This window comes from Sarcophilus harrisii, chromosome 6, assembly GCF_902635505.1.
Source record: "Sarcophilus harrisii chromosome 6, mSarHar1.11, whole genome shotgun sequence".
Classification (NCBI taxonomy): domain Eukaryota; kingdom Metazoa; phylum Chordata; class Mammalia; order Dasyuromorphia; family Dasyuridae; genus Sarcophilus; species Sarcophilus harrisii.
The window spans coordinates 124,936,062-124,952,903 of NC_045431.1; the positions used below are offsets into that span (position 1 = coordinate 124,936,062).

Below are 16,842 nucleotides of genomic sequence, written 5' to 3' on the forward strand. Positions count from 1 at the left end.
TGCTTCCCTGAGCTAATTTTTAATGCAATATGAGGTTAGGTAGAGGCATGGAATTACACAATGATATAGTTTCTTATTTACTTCTCTCCTTGGCATACCTATGATCTTTCAATTTCTCAATCCAATTTAATAAAGGATATATAATAAAATCAGAGAATATTTCAGTCGAAATGGCCATACTTTCCCTACCTAGTAGACTTTCTATCACTTTTCGATACAACTAGAACACTTTCCATAACCAATTTAATTTATCCAGGATGAATGAAAAGGCTACTCTGCTTAATGGCCTAATGCTTAAACAGAAGAAATACCTTTGTCTCTCATTTGACCTCTAACAGCATTTTATTTTTTCCTGTCTTATGTATTTACTCCATTTTTAAACATATTTATCTATGTACACATTTCTCCGTAGAGAAAGAACAGTTTTTTATCCACCTTTGTGTTCCCATAGATTCCCAGGACTGGTCTCTACATATAGTAGACATTTTAAAAATAAGTGAACATAAAGAAATATGGGGAAACTTTGCAAAGTAGGGTGAATCCTAACCTTGAAGTCAAAAAGACCTTAGATCAAATCCTGTCTTTGACAAGGGCTGTATAATTCTGGACAAATGTTTTGAGTTCTTAGAGTCAGTTTCCAAATTCATTAAATTAAGGGGTTGGACGAGATGGCCTCTTGGTTTCTTTCTAGCATAATATCTATGATCTTATATGAAATCTATATTTAATACACAATGAATGAAGTAGAGACAAAAGAAAAATTGGCACAATGAAAATACCAATACCAACAAGGAGAGACAATAAAATTATATTAAAACTTAATGTTTAATAATATAATAAATAATATAGCTCAATGTCAGTAATATAATACCAAAGTTAAAGGACAATGGCCAATGTAGGATTTTGTTTTGTTTGACTGCATGCTTTTTACAAGGACTTTTGTGTGTGTCTTTTTTTCCATTTGGGTAGAAATAGTCTAAAGGAGAAAGAATAATTTTTGTTAACCTAAATAAATTTTAAAATTAAAAATCAAAATTAAAGTATATCCTTTTCTGTTAATATTTCATAATATATTTTGCTGTATGGCATACTTTTTTGAAGTGAAAAGAATATGCTTCAATATGCAGTGATATTGATAGCATTTTTCTTCATTAATTCTTTGGAAAATTTGTTGATCATTGTATAGACCAAGGTAGCTAGTGTTTCATAATATTGCAATATTGCTATTACTATGTACAATGTTCTCTTGGGTCTTTATTTTGCATCAGTTCATACAAGTCTTTCCAGATTTTTCTGAAACTATCTCATATAGACTTACTTACAGTACAATAATATTCCATCACAATCATATACTATAATCTGATAAGTTATTCCCCAATTGATGAACATTAAGTAAATTTCCAAATCTTTGCCTCCACAAAAAATCAACTATAAATAATTATATATATATATATATATATATATATATATATATATATATAAATATATGTCCTTTTCCTTTTTTATTCTCTTTGGGCTATAGAGCTAATAGCGGCATTTCTGAATTAAAATGTATACAGAGTTTTATAGACCTTTGGGCATAGTTCCAAATCGTTCTCTAGAATTGTTGGACCAGTTCACAGTTCCACCCATAGTACATTAGTTTTTCCTATTTTCCACATCCTCTCCAGTTATTCTCATTTCCTTTTCTGTCTTGTTAAGCAATCTGATGAATGAGAGGTAGTACCTCAGAGTTGTTTCAACTTGCATTTCTATGATTATTGGTGATTTAGGGCATTTTTTCATATGACTATAAGTAGCTTTGATTTCTTCTGAAAACTGCCCATTTATAGCCTTTGAATATTTATCTGTTAGGGAATGGCTTTTATTTTTTGACTCTTTGCATATATATATATATATATATATATATATATATATATATATATAGTTGACTCTTTGCATTCAGGATGTTTTTGCCTCTCGAGTTTCAAATTTAAGATTGATAAACATTTGGTTAAAGGAAAGAAGGACTAACTCAAAGGATCAGAGAGACATGTTATTAAACTGACCATGCTGAACAGAGGTCACTGAATGTAAAAGATCAGTGAAAAGAAATATATGGATAGAAAGTAAGGGCTGATTTCATTCCATTTGAATGCCAAGCTATCAAGCAAGCAGCAACAGAATCTTTGATGTGAACTATAGTACAAATATAAAGCATATTTGAATTTAATAAGTCTCTCCTAAAATTGAGATTGCTGTTTCAATATGTTGACTAGAAATAAGAGCAATACTTTAAGATAAACATTTTGATTTTTTCTAAAGAAGTTATGGGAAGATTATAAGGTGAAAAAGTAAGCAAGAGTGTGTGAACTCCATAACTAACATATAGCTGATATGACTTGTTGCATTGAAAATTAAAATTAAAAATTACAAAATTAAAAAGAAAAAAAAGAAAAAGAAAGTTCAGAAGGAAACACAGAGAAGTAGAACATTGGGGACATTATTCATTTTAATATATGCTTTTTAAAATAAATTGCACATAATAAATATTCATAGTTTTATATATAATTATCTTTTTTTCTGTTCTTCTTATACAGAAGTTTTCATGTTTGTTGTTATTCAGTTATTTTTCAGTCATGTCTGACTCTTCATGGTCCCATTTGAGATTTTCTTGGCAAAGATACTGCAATGGTCTAGCTCATTTTTACAGATGAGGAAACTAAGAGAACAAAGTAGAGAGATTTGTCCAGAGTCACAGAACTAGTAAGAATCTGAAGCCAGTACAAATCACTAGCAGAGAAGAGTAAAATTAAGACTTGGAAAAGATCTCAAAGATCACCTTGTAGTCCAATAATTTCATTTTGCAGATGAAAAACCTGAGTATCAGAGGAAGATAGGTGATTTGTTCAAAATTTCACAAGAAGCAAGCAGCAGATCCAGGATTCACATACAAGGGCAGTGACCTTCTATTACTCGTTCATGAACTGTGTTCACACTAAGACTGTAAATAGAAGCCTCAAGGCAAAATTCATCTGCTAAAAACTGTCAAAACTATTACTATTATAATGGAATTACTATTCCATTAGAAGTGGCTGAGAGTACTGGTATAAATTCTCTAGATCTCTTATTTGTTTTGCAAAACAAGCACAGGGCATCACACTACAGTTATAATTCAAAGATTTTAAGCTAACTTTCTCCTGGGATCTGAATAAAAGCCAATCACAAAGATGGAGCAATGCAATGGGAGTGAGGAGAATGTAGAATTTTGCCCAACTAATTTAAAGGCAAGTCAGATAACTTTTTGGAGAGGCTCATTTTACTTTTTTGTTTAAAAAAAAAAAAGTCTCCTTAAATTCTAAATCTATGATCTTAATTCAAAATGGCCTGAAGCTGAAGATGAATACAGATATATTGAACAATTCAAAATCATTATAGACAAAAAAAAAATGTTAAATCACAGAATTTAGAGCAGGAATGTAAGCTAGAGACCTTTCACCTAAGCATACTCCTTTTAAAAAATTTTCAATAGTATTTTATTTTCCAAAAATCTCTTCTGATATTGTCTTTAATGATTCTATGGCATATGCAAAATAAAAATTTTAGAGGCCAGTAAAAATATTTTTAAGCTTACATTCTGAAGCTGGAGGGTTGAGATCTCTTTACATATGTTTTTATCATATGAGTCAAGAAAACTATTATCCCAAAAACAACCAAGTCCAAGTGATCACCAAAAGGAAGGATTAATAATTCAGTCCAGATTTTTAGCAGATTTCCTATTGAGATGGCTAAAAATTATAACATTGCTGATTTCTCTGTAAATTGTCATATTCAACATATGGAATAGTAGAGAAAGTAGTGATTTTTGGAGTCAGAAAACCTTGACTCAAATGCTGGCCCTGTTACTTAATTTCCATATGACCCTGAAGAACCTACATAGTTTCCTCATCTGTAACATAGGTGTTTAACTAAATGACCCTAATCTCTGACTATAGCTGATCACATAAGAAAATATGTAAAAAGGATGACAAAAATGTGTTCCATGAGGACAGGGATTCTGTGTTAGTTAGAAATTGTGGTTCCTATAGGCCCTTAGACAATATTCTACCACCCATAGTAGATGCTTAATGTCTTTTGGGGTAAGGCTACAACCCTTTCTTTCTTCTTGATGTTGTTAGTGGAAAGTGATGACAATGTTAACAGCACTAAACTGGGAATCAATAGATTTAGCTTCTAGCTTTACATAATACCTTACAACAAAACACGGGAAACCTCACCCAGCCCGGACACGGAAAGGATTGACAGATTGATAGCTCTTTCTCGATTCTGTTTATTATGTTTATGTAATTTTTTTCTTTACCATGGGTAAAGAATACAATATTATTATCCCCATTGATAAATGGGAAAACTGATTTTATGAGAAGTTAAATGGTTTACCCAAAGTCACACAGATACATTTGTAGCTCTTGGGTCACTATACTCTGAGTCAGCATTTTCTCTCCCACATTTGTCTTCTACTCTGCCTGCCACCATATCTATGTGATTTTTAGAATATCTAAACATCTCCCCAAATTTTAATTTCCTCATCAGTAAAATGATGCAGGTTAGCATCCTCTAAATTCTGTGAGTCCATAGATCTAGGAACAGAACCCAATATGACTGAAAATATTTCTACAAATTGAATTTTGATTGCTTTCATATTCATGGAGTACTAAAAATACCATGGTACTAATATCAGAAACTAAAAAACAAAAGTTACATTAAAATACAATTGACAGACTAGAATCGTTTACAAAAAAGGAAGAAAAAAATTTAAATAATAATTTCAGGTTTACTAATGTAATGCCAGAGAAAATGAGGCAGGATAGAGATTAGAGATTTTAATATTTTATTTGAAAGGGAGAGATTGTACTGGGGGCATGATGCCCCCAGGGCTGATGTCCAAAGCATCCAGCAGCTAATGTGTGCTTCTCATGAAATATATATACACATGGCTCCAAGGTACCAGTGGGTAGACCTAGGCAGGGGCAGAGTCAGAGCACGGAGAGCAGGAATGTACTATTAATCTGGTTCTGACAGAGTGGGGGGAGACACCTGACATTTTGATAAGTTGAGATCAAGAAGAGCATTAACAGGAAGGGGGAGAGGCACTGAACATTCTGGTAAATAGGGAAGGGCTGGGGTCATGATGTCTACGATAGAAGGTCTTTCTCCTTATCTGGATCATGATGATTAGAAGGAGGGATGTTACAACCAGGCAGAACAATTAGGGAAACTGAGGTAAAATAATCAAAGGAAACTGGCACAACACTAACATGATAATGACAACATCCAAAATTTAACTGCAGCCTATGCTCAACTCTTTTCTCTCCTTTTATCTCATCCTTTTGACAGAGGTGAACCCTGAAACTAGATTCGGTGTCTCAGACTCTCCCAAGGGAAAAAATTTTCCCAGACAAGCCCCTCCCAAGTTAAGGGTGTCATCTTGGTCAAATCTGTTGTGTCTTCCTTTCTAGAGCCCCCAAGTTGGGGTGACAAACTTGCTTTCTAGAGCCCCCTCCCCCACTGGAGTGATCAAAATATATCTTCCTATTGGAGAAGTGATGAGGTGGGACTCCTGAAGATGGTGAGAAAATGGAATCCATTTATTTCAAGGGCTTTCCCCTTTTTATAATGTAACAAAAACAACTCTGAGCATGTAGAACCACATAAATTACTTACTATTGTACGTAGTTTGCCACCTGGTATCCACTCTTCTACCTGCTATCACTTTGCTTCAATCTCAACACAGGGATTGTCCCTACCTCCTGACTTCTCAGGAAGGCTAAGAGCCCCTAGGGAAGATGGGGAGCCAAACTAGACATTGTTAGCAGGTTCTCTCTGGGCTGAAGGGTTTTATACCTTACCCAGAGTTTCCCCACTGACTGGGACCCTCTATAAAATCATCCTCCATTGATCTTTTAGTGGTAACCCGTATCTCCTTGAGGAAATAACAGACTCTGAAAAAAAAAAAAGCCTTCAAAATTAGATTTCATTCAATTGGAGAGCTTGATAATCAGCTCCAGCCCTCAGGCCAAGACTTACCCATAAAAGAGGGGTCTGTTAACACACTCTTTGCAAAATTCTTCATTAGGAATTTGCCTGCTAAGAGAGCTTCTTAGTAAACAATAAAACTTCCTTTTTGCCACAGATTTTGGATTCATGAATTCTTTCGCATCTGGACCTGTGCTAACCAGAGGGGATTACCCATCCCAATTCTCACAACTCTCTGCACTGCCACTAACCATATCACTTTTTTTTTCCTTTTATCTTTTTATGATTCTTTCATTCCCCTGCTTTCTGCCTCTCTTCCCTTTCCTCCTTGTAGCCTGACTAGACTGCTGCTATTTTGCCCAAAGCCCACTGGATGGCATCATCTCCTTGTTTATATGGAATATATTAAGGTGTGGAATGGTTTTTAAAGTCATGATTTCAGAATGTTAAAGCATGGTTTCAAATGTTTTTGTTTTTTTTTTTTTAACAGAAACTTGGTCTACCTAATCTAACTATTCTGCAATTTGTAATCCTGGTTGCCCAGTTTACTGAGATTAAATGACTTATCCACGATCACAATCAAGTTGACTTGAACCCAAGTGTTCCTGACTCTAAGGCTGTTCTCTATCCACTACAACATTCAGTCTCTTTGGTTCCCTCTAAACTTTGTTGTTTTTGCTACAGCTGTGGGTGAAGATTCTTCTCATTTCTTTAGGGCATTTTCCCCCTCATACCAACAGGGAAATAAATGAATATAACTTGGAGAAAGAAGTCCTAAACTTTGTCTCCGTTCTGAAAGTGACCTTGGGCAAATCACTTTATTCTATGAATCTCTATATAAAAGAGATAATAATTCTTGTGCTACTGTACTCACAGTATGGCTGTTAGAAAACTGCTTTGTAAACCCTAAAACAGTATAAAAATTTAAGGACACATAATTAAATATTTAATTTTTCCTTAAATTAATAAAGAGCTCAAAACTATTAATTACTCTTTTAAATAAGAAAGAATTTACTTACAACCTGCCCATTTTTTCTCTGTGCAGTGGTTCACAATGACTAGCTCAGAAAACTTTGAGGTTAAAAAAAATTTTCAAACTAAGATGTTTTAATTTCTAATATTGTAATGGGCCAGAACTCTGTACTTGAAACAAGGATTCTTACACAGTATTAACTTAGTGGAATTGATAAAACAATGGTTATCTAGTTTAGCATGGTGATTAATAGTTCTCTAGTTCAGTACATGTACTTAGTATTTAATATAGTTCTACAAGATTGACACCTATTATACAAGAGTGACACCTAGGATGATGTAATTATAATAGAGTATATAAGAGCCAACCATGACTGGATGAGAGACATTCACTCCATCTCCCACCACCATGGTTCCTTGCCTGTCCTCCTTCATGAGACCAAGACCAGTCTAAAGGGCCTTCAAAAAGCTAGTCCAGGCCCCAGGCAAGGAGACAGACTGTGAAGGAGACAATAAAGAATTTGGACTTTATCCCTGGCTATTTTCATAGTGATTACTCAGCTGAAACGAAGGCTGGCCCAAAGATCTCCAGAAAGCTAACCAGAACATTACATCATATGGCAAATACTTACCTAAAAAACCACCCAACAAAAGTTTTTGGTGGGTTGGCATAGGAGGAGGGAATTTTTTCATAAATTTTAAGAGCATAAAAAGGAGCTGAAGCCAAATGTTTGAGAACCATTGTCTCTAGTGTGTTGGTAAAGATAAGCAGAGAATTAGGAAGAGAACAAGCTTGCTCAGCCAGGACATGACAGGTTAAAATTCCTCTGCAAATTGACTTGACTACTTTCAGGTTTTCACTTTTTTGTTTTTGTTTTTCTCCTAATTCTTAAGTAAGGTGAATTTTGTTGTTGCTGGAATTGTTGTTTTTTTAAACAAGGCAATTTGGATTAAGTGACTTGCCCACACAGCTAATGAGTGTCTGAGGTCACATTTGAACTCAGGTCCTCTTGACTTCAGGGCCAGTACTCTATCCACTATGCTTATCTAGCTACCCCTAATGAAGTGTTTTGATGCAAACTTTGTTGCAGTCAAATGAAGGTGAAAAGATTTTACCAACTAGTTAAAGATGATCAACTCAAGTGACTCATGACAAAAAAGGAAAGGAAATGTCTCTTAGCAGTGGCCTGTACACTGGCATACACTGCGTTTACATTAACTATATTCCAAGGAGTATTGATTCAAACACATAAATTCTCTTTTTCATGCTTTTAGTGCAAACCATTTCAAATATACATATATATATATATATATATATATATATATATATATATATGAGGCTTTCTACAGTCTACTAACATAAAGCTAAAAATTGTAAATGCAAAAAATAAAATGTATTCTTTAGAGTTGACAAATCTCAAGGTCACTGAAGTTAACAAATCATAACACACATAATCACTGGAAAGAAACACAGCTGTAGAGCTCATGTCAACCAAGAACCCTGTATTCTATTCTATTCTCGTGTGACCTTTCCATGAGCTATTTCAAGATTAAAGAAAAAAAATTTTTTTAATATTCATCAGTAATTACTGTTAAATGACAAGCTGTAGAGGGCCAAAACTCTGGAAAAGTATACTTGAAACAAGGATACTTACAACAGGGTGTTTACTCAGTGTGATTAATGAAATAATGTTCTCTAGTTTACATATACTTAGTACTTAGTATGGTGATGTAATGGTTTTATAGTTGACACATGCTCAATGTGCTGTAGTGATGTAATTATACTAAAGTATATAAGGGCTGAGAGGACTTGAAATAAGCAGCTCGAGCACATTCTCACTTGATATCAGACTCCAGGCTCCAGACTCCAGAGAGATCCCTGAGAAAGCTAGCCTGGACATTACAACAAGCCCCATAATTGTTTCAAATTTTGATCTCCCCCAACTTAGTCCAGTATCACCCTCCTGTTCCTTCACTATATCATGAGATATTTTTTAAGGAAAATTGATTTGAAAAGAACTATTAGAAATTCTCTACATAGGTAGATAGTATTTTGGGTTTTTCTTCTACTGTTTTCATCTTCTTTCTTTTTTATCAGAAGATAGAAAAATGAGAAAAAAACAAAACATCAAATTTATTAGGTTTAATCAACTAAAAGGAAAATAGTACACTTAGATATACATTGATAGATCAATGGCCTTATTAACATGAAAATTCCCTTTAAGGAATACAAATAGAAAATCATCCTTATTTCTTAATTCTGTATTATTTTTGTTCATATTCTCCTATCAATTCTCCTTGGAATATGTATCCAACATATCAGAAGGCTTCTTCTTTTTTTTATATAAATTTTTTAAAAATATACCATGATAATATTTTAGACTGTCCATGCTTCGTTCTCTTAAATAACCAACCCATGGTAATTCTTGATTGCAATTCTCAATCAATAAAATTCTCTGCTTTTGCATTATATTGGGAAAACACCTAATTGTGGTATAATAAAGATAAATGTGACACTATAGTGACCTATCATCTCTTTTAAAAATATTTTAGTTCTCGAAGACAAAAAAAAAACTATTTAGAAAATATTTTCAAGAAAGAAAACTTTTTAAATTAATCTTAAAGTATTCTGCTTTATCAGAGCAAAATGTGTCTATAACCTTCCATATCAAAAATAAATAAAAAGGCACCTCTACAACTATTCTCTGAAATAGAGACCAACTGCAAATGTCAGTAACCTCATTTCACTTATCAGCAAAGATCACTTACAACAAACTGAAAATGAAAAATCACTTGTTGCAGAACAATTTGATATTTTAACCAAAAAGGTCAGCTTCAGCAGCAGCATCAGATTCTTGGAAGCCCTTTTAGGTTTTTCTACCTTCAGAATTCAAAAAGAATATTATTACAAACTATAAGCTTGAGAGAGATGAGGATAATTGTATCTTGCTATATTCATATAGATTTTTCTTATACTTTTGGCATCTATGATATTAAATTAGGGCACTGACACTCAAGTTTTAGGAACTATAGTATCCTGTTTTTACTGTTTGATTTCTATTGACTTTTATATAGTACTTTAAGATTTACAAAGCAATATATGTAATATAAACAATATGCAATAGATAAATAGATAGACATATAGATAGACAGACAGATAAATCAGCAGATAGATAGATAGACCCCAAGGGAAAGAAGCAGGAGAAATATTTATACAATAACAAGCACAATTGCTTTCAAAGATTAAAGATCTCAGATTATACTAATGATCAGTCCACTCCAAAGACATAAGGAAAATCAGGCTCATGATTGTCAGAATCGTCATGTGGATTTTTAATGAAAGAGCAACATTCAACTGAGTCTATGTCATAGAATAAAAGAATTTCAGTTTAACCCTTCAATTCACTGATAAATCTGGACTAAACTTTATCTCTTAGTTTACTTTATGGTATAAGTCATACCAGCTCAAGTAAAGTAAGGTTTTTCACTGTGAAGGAAATTTGAACATGTTACTCTTGGCAAGTCAGCTGGTACTGAATGTGTTGGCAGTGTCAAAAACAAAAAGGAAGATAGATGCAATAATTGACTTACATATAATCATATAAGACATTCCAAAAATAGGCTGAGTACCTATTCCTCAGAGAAACAGCTGTTTCAAAAGTTTCAGCTTCATGAAAATCTCATTCTCTTTTCAAGAGTCCGAAAAGTATTGATTTTCTTTCATAGCCAACAATCAGTCCTAGAATAGCTATAAAATATACAAATGAATATTATTAAAAATAATTTCAGGGCTAATGTTAATAAACCACAAGTTGTTACTATAAAAGAGTGGGCTTAATAAATTCATCAGTCCTAACCATGACAAGTTTGTATCTACATAACTGACATTTATGTAATGTTTAAGGTTTGCAAAGCACTTTTTATACATTTGATCCTCTAACTGTTCCAAAAAGCAATTATAATTATACTATCCACTGAAAACAATTATAATGATGCATTTTAGAAGCAAATTCAAGAGTTTATATTTTCATTTTTGTGGATCAAAATCCACATTGATTCCACATTTGTATAACATTTTACAAATGTAATTATAATCTATGATTTAGAATACATTTTAAATATATCATTTACCAATGGCTGTAATTGTCCTAAACAAATATTTCTTATTGCTAGTAAGTTCTAAAATCTTATTAGGAAATTATTTTTAAGGAAAAAAAAGTTTCATTATCCTAAAACATCATTTGTTTTCAAATATTTGCCAATGGGCAGAGACATTTTCACTTTCATATGTACAAACCATAACACCCAGTTCCGTGAGCCAAAAATGTCTGGGGCATTGTTTGACTTTGCCAAGTAAAATACATAATAATTCTATCTTTGCACATTAGAAAGGGTAATGCCACATTTGGGTATTTCAAGAATCTGATGAAACAGCAAAGAAGTTATGGATGAGGAATTGGTCAAAAAAAGAGAATCTGACAGAGACTGAGGGTCTCTGTCTCCCCATCAAGTGAAAATTTTATATGAAACTATTATTCAGGTAGCATCCTCTGAATCATTTCCTCATTAGTAAAATAGAAGTAATAATATCTGTGGTATCTACCTCAGAGAGTTATTGTGAGTTTCAAATGAAATAACACTTATAAAGTGCTTTGGAAATTTTAACAAGTGCTATATCAATGTCAGTTATCATTGCCACTTATAAATAATTGTCCTTTGAACTGATAAAATTTACTCTGACAGTTTGCTGAATCCTGTTTATTTCTTCATATGATTTTTTTTTCTTTTTTTCTCTGAAACAGGTAATAGTGCCATATACTGTAATTACTTTCATGGTGGTCATTTAGTATATGTTTCTCATAAACATTAAAGAATGAGATCACCAAGTATCCCATAAAATTGTGGTTTGTATTTTTGGGGTTACACACTATAAAACTTACTTATTTCCCTCTTTAAGGAGGAACTATGAGCCATTCTTCCTTCCATTTAACTGATACTTTTCAATATCTTCTGCCTTTTTTTCTAACAAAAAATATCATTAAGGAAGGATGTGGTTCATTTCCTTCAAAAGTATATCAACTTACTAATTGTTTTCATGTTATAAATGCCAATTGTTAAATTAGTATTTGTGGATGTTTTAAGAATTATGTGACATTGATAACTCACTTTCACTCAAGGGAGGAGATCACTGTACTATTTCATGGGTCACTATAACAAAACATTTTCTAATGACCAACCTACTGCCAATGAATATTTTTTATTCCTAGTCTCAAAACCGCTTTCACTTAACCTAACAAATACTTCATAAAAGTTGAGCTAACAAGAGAACATGACACAAGGGCTTAGAGGAAATACAACCACGTACAGAAAACATAAGCCAGCTGTAACATTTCAAAAAGTCTCATCTATGATATGTACTTAGAGTGTGACTTTGGAAAAGTCATTCTGAATAAAGGCAATGTATTGAATTTTATAACTTAATCATTTCTACATGTACAATAATTACAGTTTATTACTGTCACATCTAACAGTATTTAATGTAGGGAACTTTAGCTTTACAATGATTATATATATTCAATGAATTTTTAAAATATATAAATCATGCTTTAACTTTTATTTTTCTACTGTTTCAATAATAAATAATATAATCACATTAGTAATATTTTTGCTCCTATTTACCTTTAAAACTATTGAAGTAGCAATGCCATTGAAATGTTTCATGACATTGTTTTTAAATCTGCACTGAATTTCAAATGTCATTTTCTTGTGGTTTTAATACATATTCCAAAAATTTGGGTATTTCATTGTTTTTTCCAAATTCCTTATTCCATCCTACTACCATCATCTAAAGCCTGACAACATAATAACATTTCTTTCACAATATCATAATCAAAAGTTTCAAGGGTTTTCCAAAAGTTCTCTGAGCTTTGATTAGGATCATTTTTAGTTTAAATCTCACGACTTGGCCTTATAATATCTAAAGTAAAAATGCTAGTTTTAGAGAAGTCACAAACTTTCTTTTTTAAAAAAAATTTATTAAAAAAAAAAAACAAAAAATAGAAAAACAGAAAAACACCACAAAACAAAATGAAAAAAAAAACAACAACAAAAGAGAACATTGTCATGTGCACAGCAGAACATTAGGGAGGATTCAAAATATATAACAAGTTACCAGGTAAAGAAAATATTGTGTGTGTGCGTATTAGTGAAAAATTATATTCATAAATGTCCATTTTTTACTTCCTTGTAAATTGTTCATTTGTTCTCTCCTGTGTACCTTATTTACTTTATTCTTTTCCCCCCTTTCATTTCCCCCCACTCCTAAGCAATCTATAGTTAAGAAAAAATATATTTTATGTATACATATATACCTATATAGATACACACACACACACACACACACACACACACACACACACACACACACATCTTTCCTATCCCTTGTTATTACTTAACTTCCTTCCATCCATAGATCCCTCCTTTGTCTTCTTCCCACACCCTTTGCTTCCCCATTCGCCTATTCTTCCCCCTTATTTCTTTATAGATAATGCTAGGTACTATACCTTTAATGATATAGATATATATAGATATATATAGATATATAGATATATATATATAGATATAGATATATAGTATTGCCTATTAAACTTATTCCCAATGTGAGTAGGTTTTTAGAACTCCTTCCCCCTTCTAATATCTCTGTCTATTCTTCCTCTGCACCTCATTTGTATAATATAATTACTATTTTTACCTTAACTCTGTCAATCTTTCTTTTGAGCTACCCTATTGTTGATATGAATCTTAAACATATAATGTAAAAAATTTGTAAAATTTTTCCCATGTTAAAAAAAAACAAACCATTTGTCTCTTGAAATTGATCTTTGATATTGGCTCTTATATGTCAAATTTTCTTTTAATTTCAGGTTTGGTTGGTAGTAAGTCCTGAAAATCTGCAAGTTGGTTGAATGTTTATTTTTTTTCTCATTTTATTATGAATAATTTTGCTGGAAATTATATTTTTGGCCATAAGCCTAGTTCTTTTGATTGCAAATAGATATGATTCCAGGACCTGCATTTTTTTAATAGTAGCTGCTAATAAGTCCTGTAAGTGTAGCTTCAGTATATTTGAATTGCTTTTTTCTTGTTTCTTGCAAAATTTTCTCTTTATTTGGGGGTTTTGAAATTTGGCAATAATACTCCTGTGATTGGATTTTTTCCATTCCTACTTTCTCCTCATGTTCCATCATCACTCCAGGTCAATTTTCTTGAATTATTTCCTGCATTGTTGTGTCAAGGTTCTTTTTCTGGTCATAACTTTCAGGCAGTCAAATCATTTTTATATTTTCTTTTCTTAATCTATTCTCTAGATCTGCCATTTTTTTTGTTTCACATTTTGTTCTATCTTCTCATTCTTTCTCATATCTTGTTATTTCTTAGTCTCTTATAATTTCACTGACTTTCCTTTGCCAGATTCTAATTTTCAAAGAATTATTTTCATCTTTGAGACTTCATTATCTCCTTTTCTAGTTGGTTAACCTTTTTTTTTTTTTTCCATAATCTTCTTGTTTTTCTTGGATGGTTTTATTTATTTCTTTTTTTTCCTCAATGTTTCTTATTCGATTTTAAAATTCTTTTTTGAGTTCTATGAATTCTCTCTGGACAGGGAGCTACTTCATGGTACTCTTTGGGATAGAGCTTTTTTTTTTTTTTCACATCTGAAGATGAACTGCAGTCTTCCCTGTTCTTACTATGGTAGGTTTCTATGATGGGGTTCTTTCTTCTTTGCCAATTCACTTTTTTTCTATAAATAAGAGGTGTTAGTATAAGTACCTGAAATTAAGAGGAAAAGGGATGATGTCTTAAGCTTCCCTTAAACTCTCCCCTTTGAGCAAGCTTCTCCTCAGCTCTCCACTCTCCTGTAAGTACTCACATCCAGTAATATCTCTTCCCTACTGCTTCTGCACTTACCAGGTGCTGGTTCCTTCTTGCTGGCATACCTAATCAGCCTAGTTTTTTTAGTCTCCCCAGACTCAGACCCCATCTCCATAAACAATCCAGGAAGTGAAAGTCTTAGTGATTCCTGCTGAGGCTCCAGCCACACTCAGCTAACCTGAGGGGTCCCCACTTGATATTTCTGCAGAGGTATACTGGAGATATTTGCACTTCACGAGGGTTAATCTCTGGCCTGAAATCTTTCTTAAGATCTTCTTGGGTTGTACTGGGAGGACTCCTGTTCTGCCCCAAATTTTCTTGATTTTTCACCAATCTATATTTGTCCTTGGGAACAAATTTATTTTATTTATGGGGAAAATCTGATTAGGATCATTTTAATGTTTCAATCTCACCATTTGGCCTTACAATATTTAAAATGAAAATATTGGCTGTGGAGCACTCTATTTGCCTCCAAAATGAGCTGGAAAAGGAAATGGCAAATCACTTCAGCATCTCTGCCAAGAAAACTCCAATTAGGATCATTAAGAGTGGGATACGACTGAACAATAAGATTGAACAAAAATGCACCAATTAATAAACATTAATAAATAGAGAAATGCAAATTAAGAGAACTCTGAGATACCATTCCACACGTGTCAGATTGGCTAGAATGACAGGGAAAGATATGCGGAATGTTGGAGGGGATATGGGAAAACTGGGACACTGATACATTGTTGGTGGAACTGTGAATACATCCAGCCATTCTGGAGAGCAATTTGGAACTATGCTCAAAAAACTTATCAAACTGTGCATACCCTTTGATGCAGCAATGTTACTACTTAGGCTTATATCCCAAAGAGATTTTAAAGAAAGGAAAGGGACCTGTATGTGCACGAATGTTTGTGGCCGCCCTCTTTGTAGTGGCCAGAAACTGGAAACTGAGTGGATGCCCATCAACTGGAGAATGGCTGAATAAATTGTGGTATATGAATGATATGGAATATTATTGTTCTGTAAGAAATGACCAACAGGATGATTTCAGAAAGGCCTGGAGAGACTTAGATGAACTGATGCTGAGTGAAATGAGCAGGACCAGGAGATCATTATATACTTCAACAACAATACTATATGATGATCAATTCTGATGGATGTGGCCCTCTTCAACAATGAGATGAACCAAATCAGTTCCAATAGAGCAGTAATGAACTGAACCAGGTACACCCAGAGAAAGAACTCTGGGAGATGACTATGAACCACTACATAGAATTCCTAATCCCTCTATTTTTGTCCACCTGAATTTTTTTGATTTCCTTCACAGGCAAATTGTATACTATTTCAAAGTCTGATTCTTTTTGTACAGCAAAATAACTGTTTGGACATGTTTACATTTATTTTATTTAACTTATACTTCAACATATTTAACATGTATTGGTCAACTTGCCATCTGGGGGAAGGGGTGGGGAGAAGGAAGGGAAAAGTTGGAACAAAAGGTTTTGCAATTGTCAATGCTGAAAAATTACCCTTGCATATATCTTGTAAATAAAAGGCTATAATAAAAAATAATAATAATATACATATACAAAAAAATAAACATTAAGACTCTATTGTGTGCTGGGAAAAACAACATGCAAACAAATAAAGATAACTGAGACCCAAAGAAATTAAGATATTCATACCATGGTCCCAAAGTTAGGTACTCATCACCCAAGTCTCTTAGTTCTCAGTTTCCTGTTCCTTTACTATATCATGATTCTGCTAAAACAAAACAAAACAAAACAAAAAAACTCAAAATCTCTCTTTATGGATCAATTAATATGTATTAAGTGCCTATCTTATGTGTCATTATGTCTACCATATGCCATTATGTTCTAACTACTGGTGATGGCAAATTGGCCACATGTCAAACAGGTATAAGCATATAAATAT

General features: G+C 32.9%; 1 protein-coding gene across 5 annotated transcripts in view; it reads right to left on the reverse strand.

Annotated features, from left to right (window-relative positions):
* ANK2 (ankyrin 2) overlaps positions 1-16,842 on the reverse strand; it is an 819,525-nt gene that overhangs the window by 563,999 nt on the left and 238,684 nt on the right. For 2 of the 5 annotated variants that reach the window (XM_031944046.1, XM_031944044.1), the window contains one exon: positions 16,593-16,671. The exons of 2 other annotated variants lie outside the window; for them this stretch is intronic. In XM_031944046.1, the coding sequence (XP_031799906.1) occupies positions 16,593-16,595 (3 nt within the window). In that variant the 5' untranslated portion in view covers positions 16,596-16,671. The remainder of the gene's footprint in view (positions 1-16,592; positions 16,672-16,842) is intronic. One more of the 5 variants, XM_031944045.1, reaches the window with a different exon arrangement.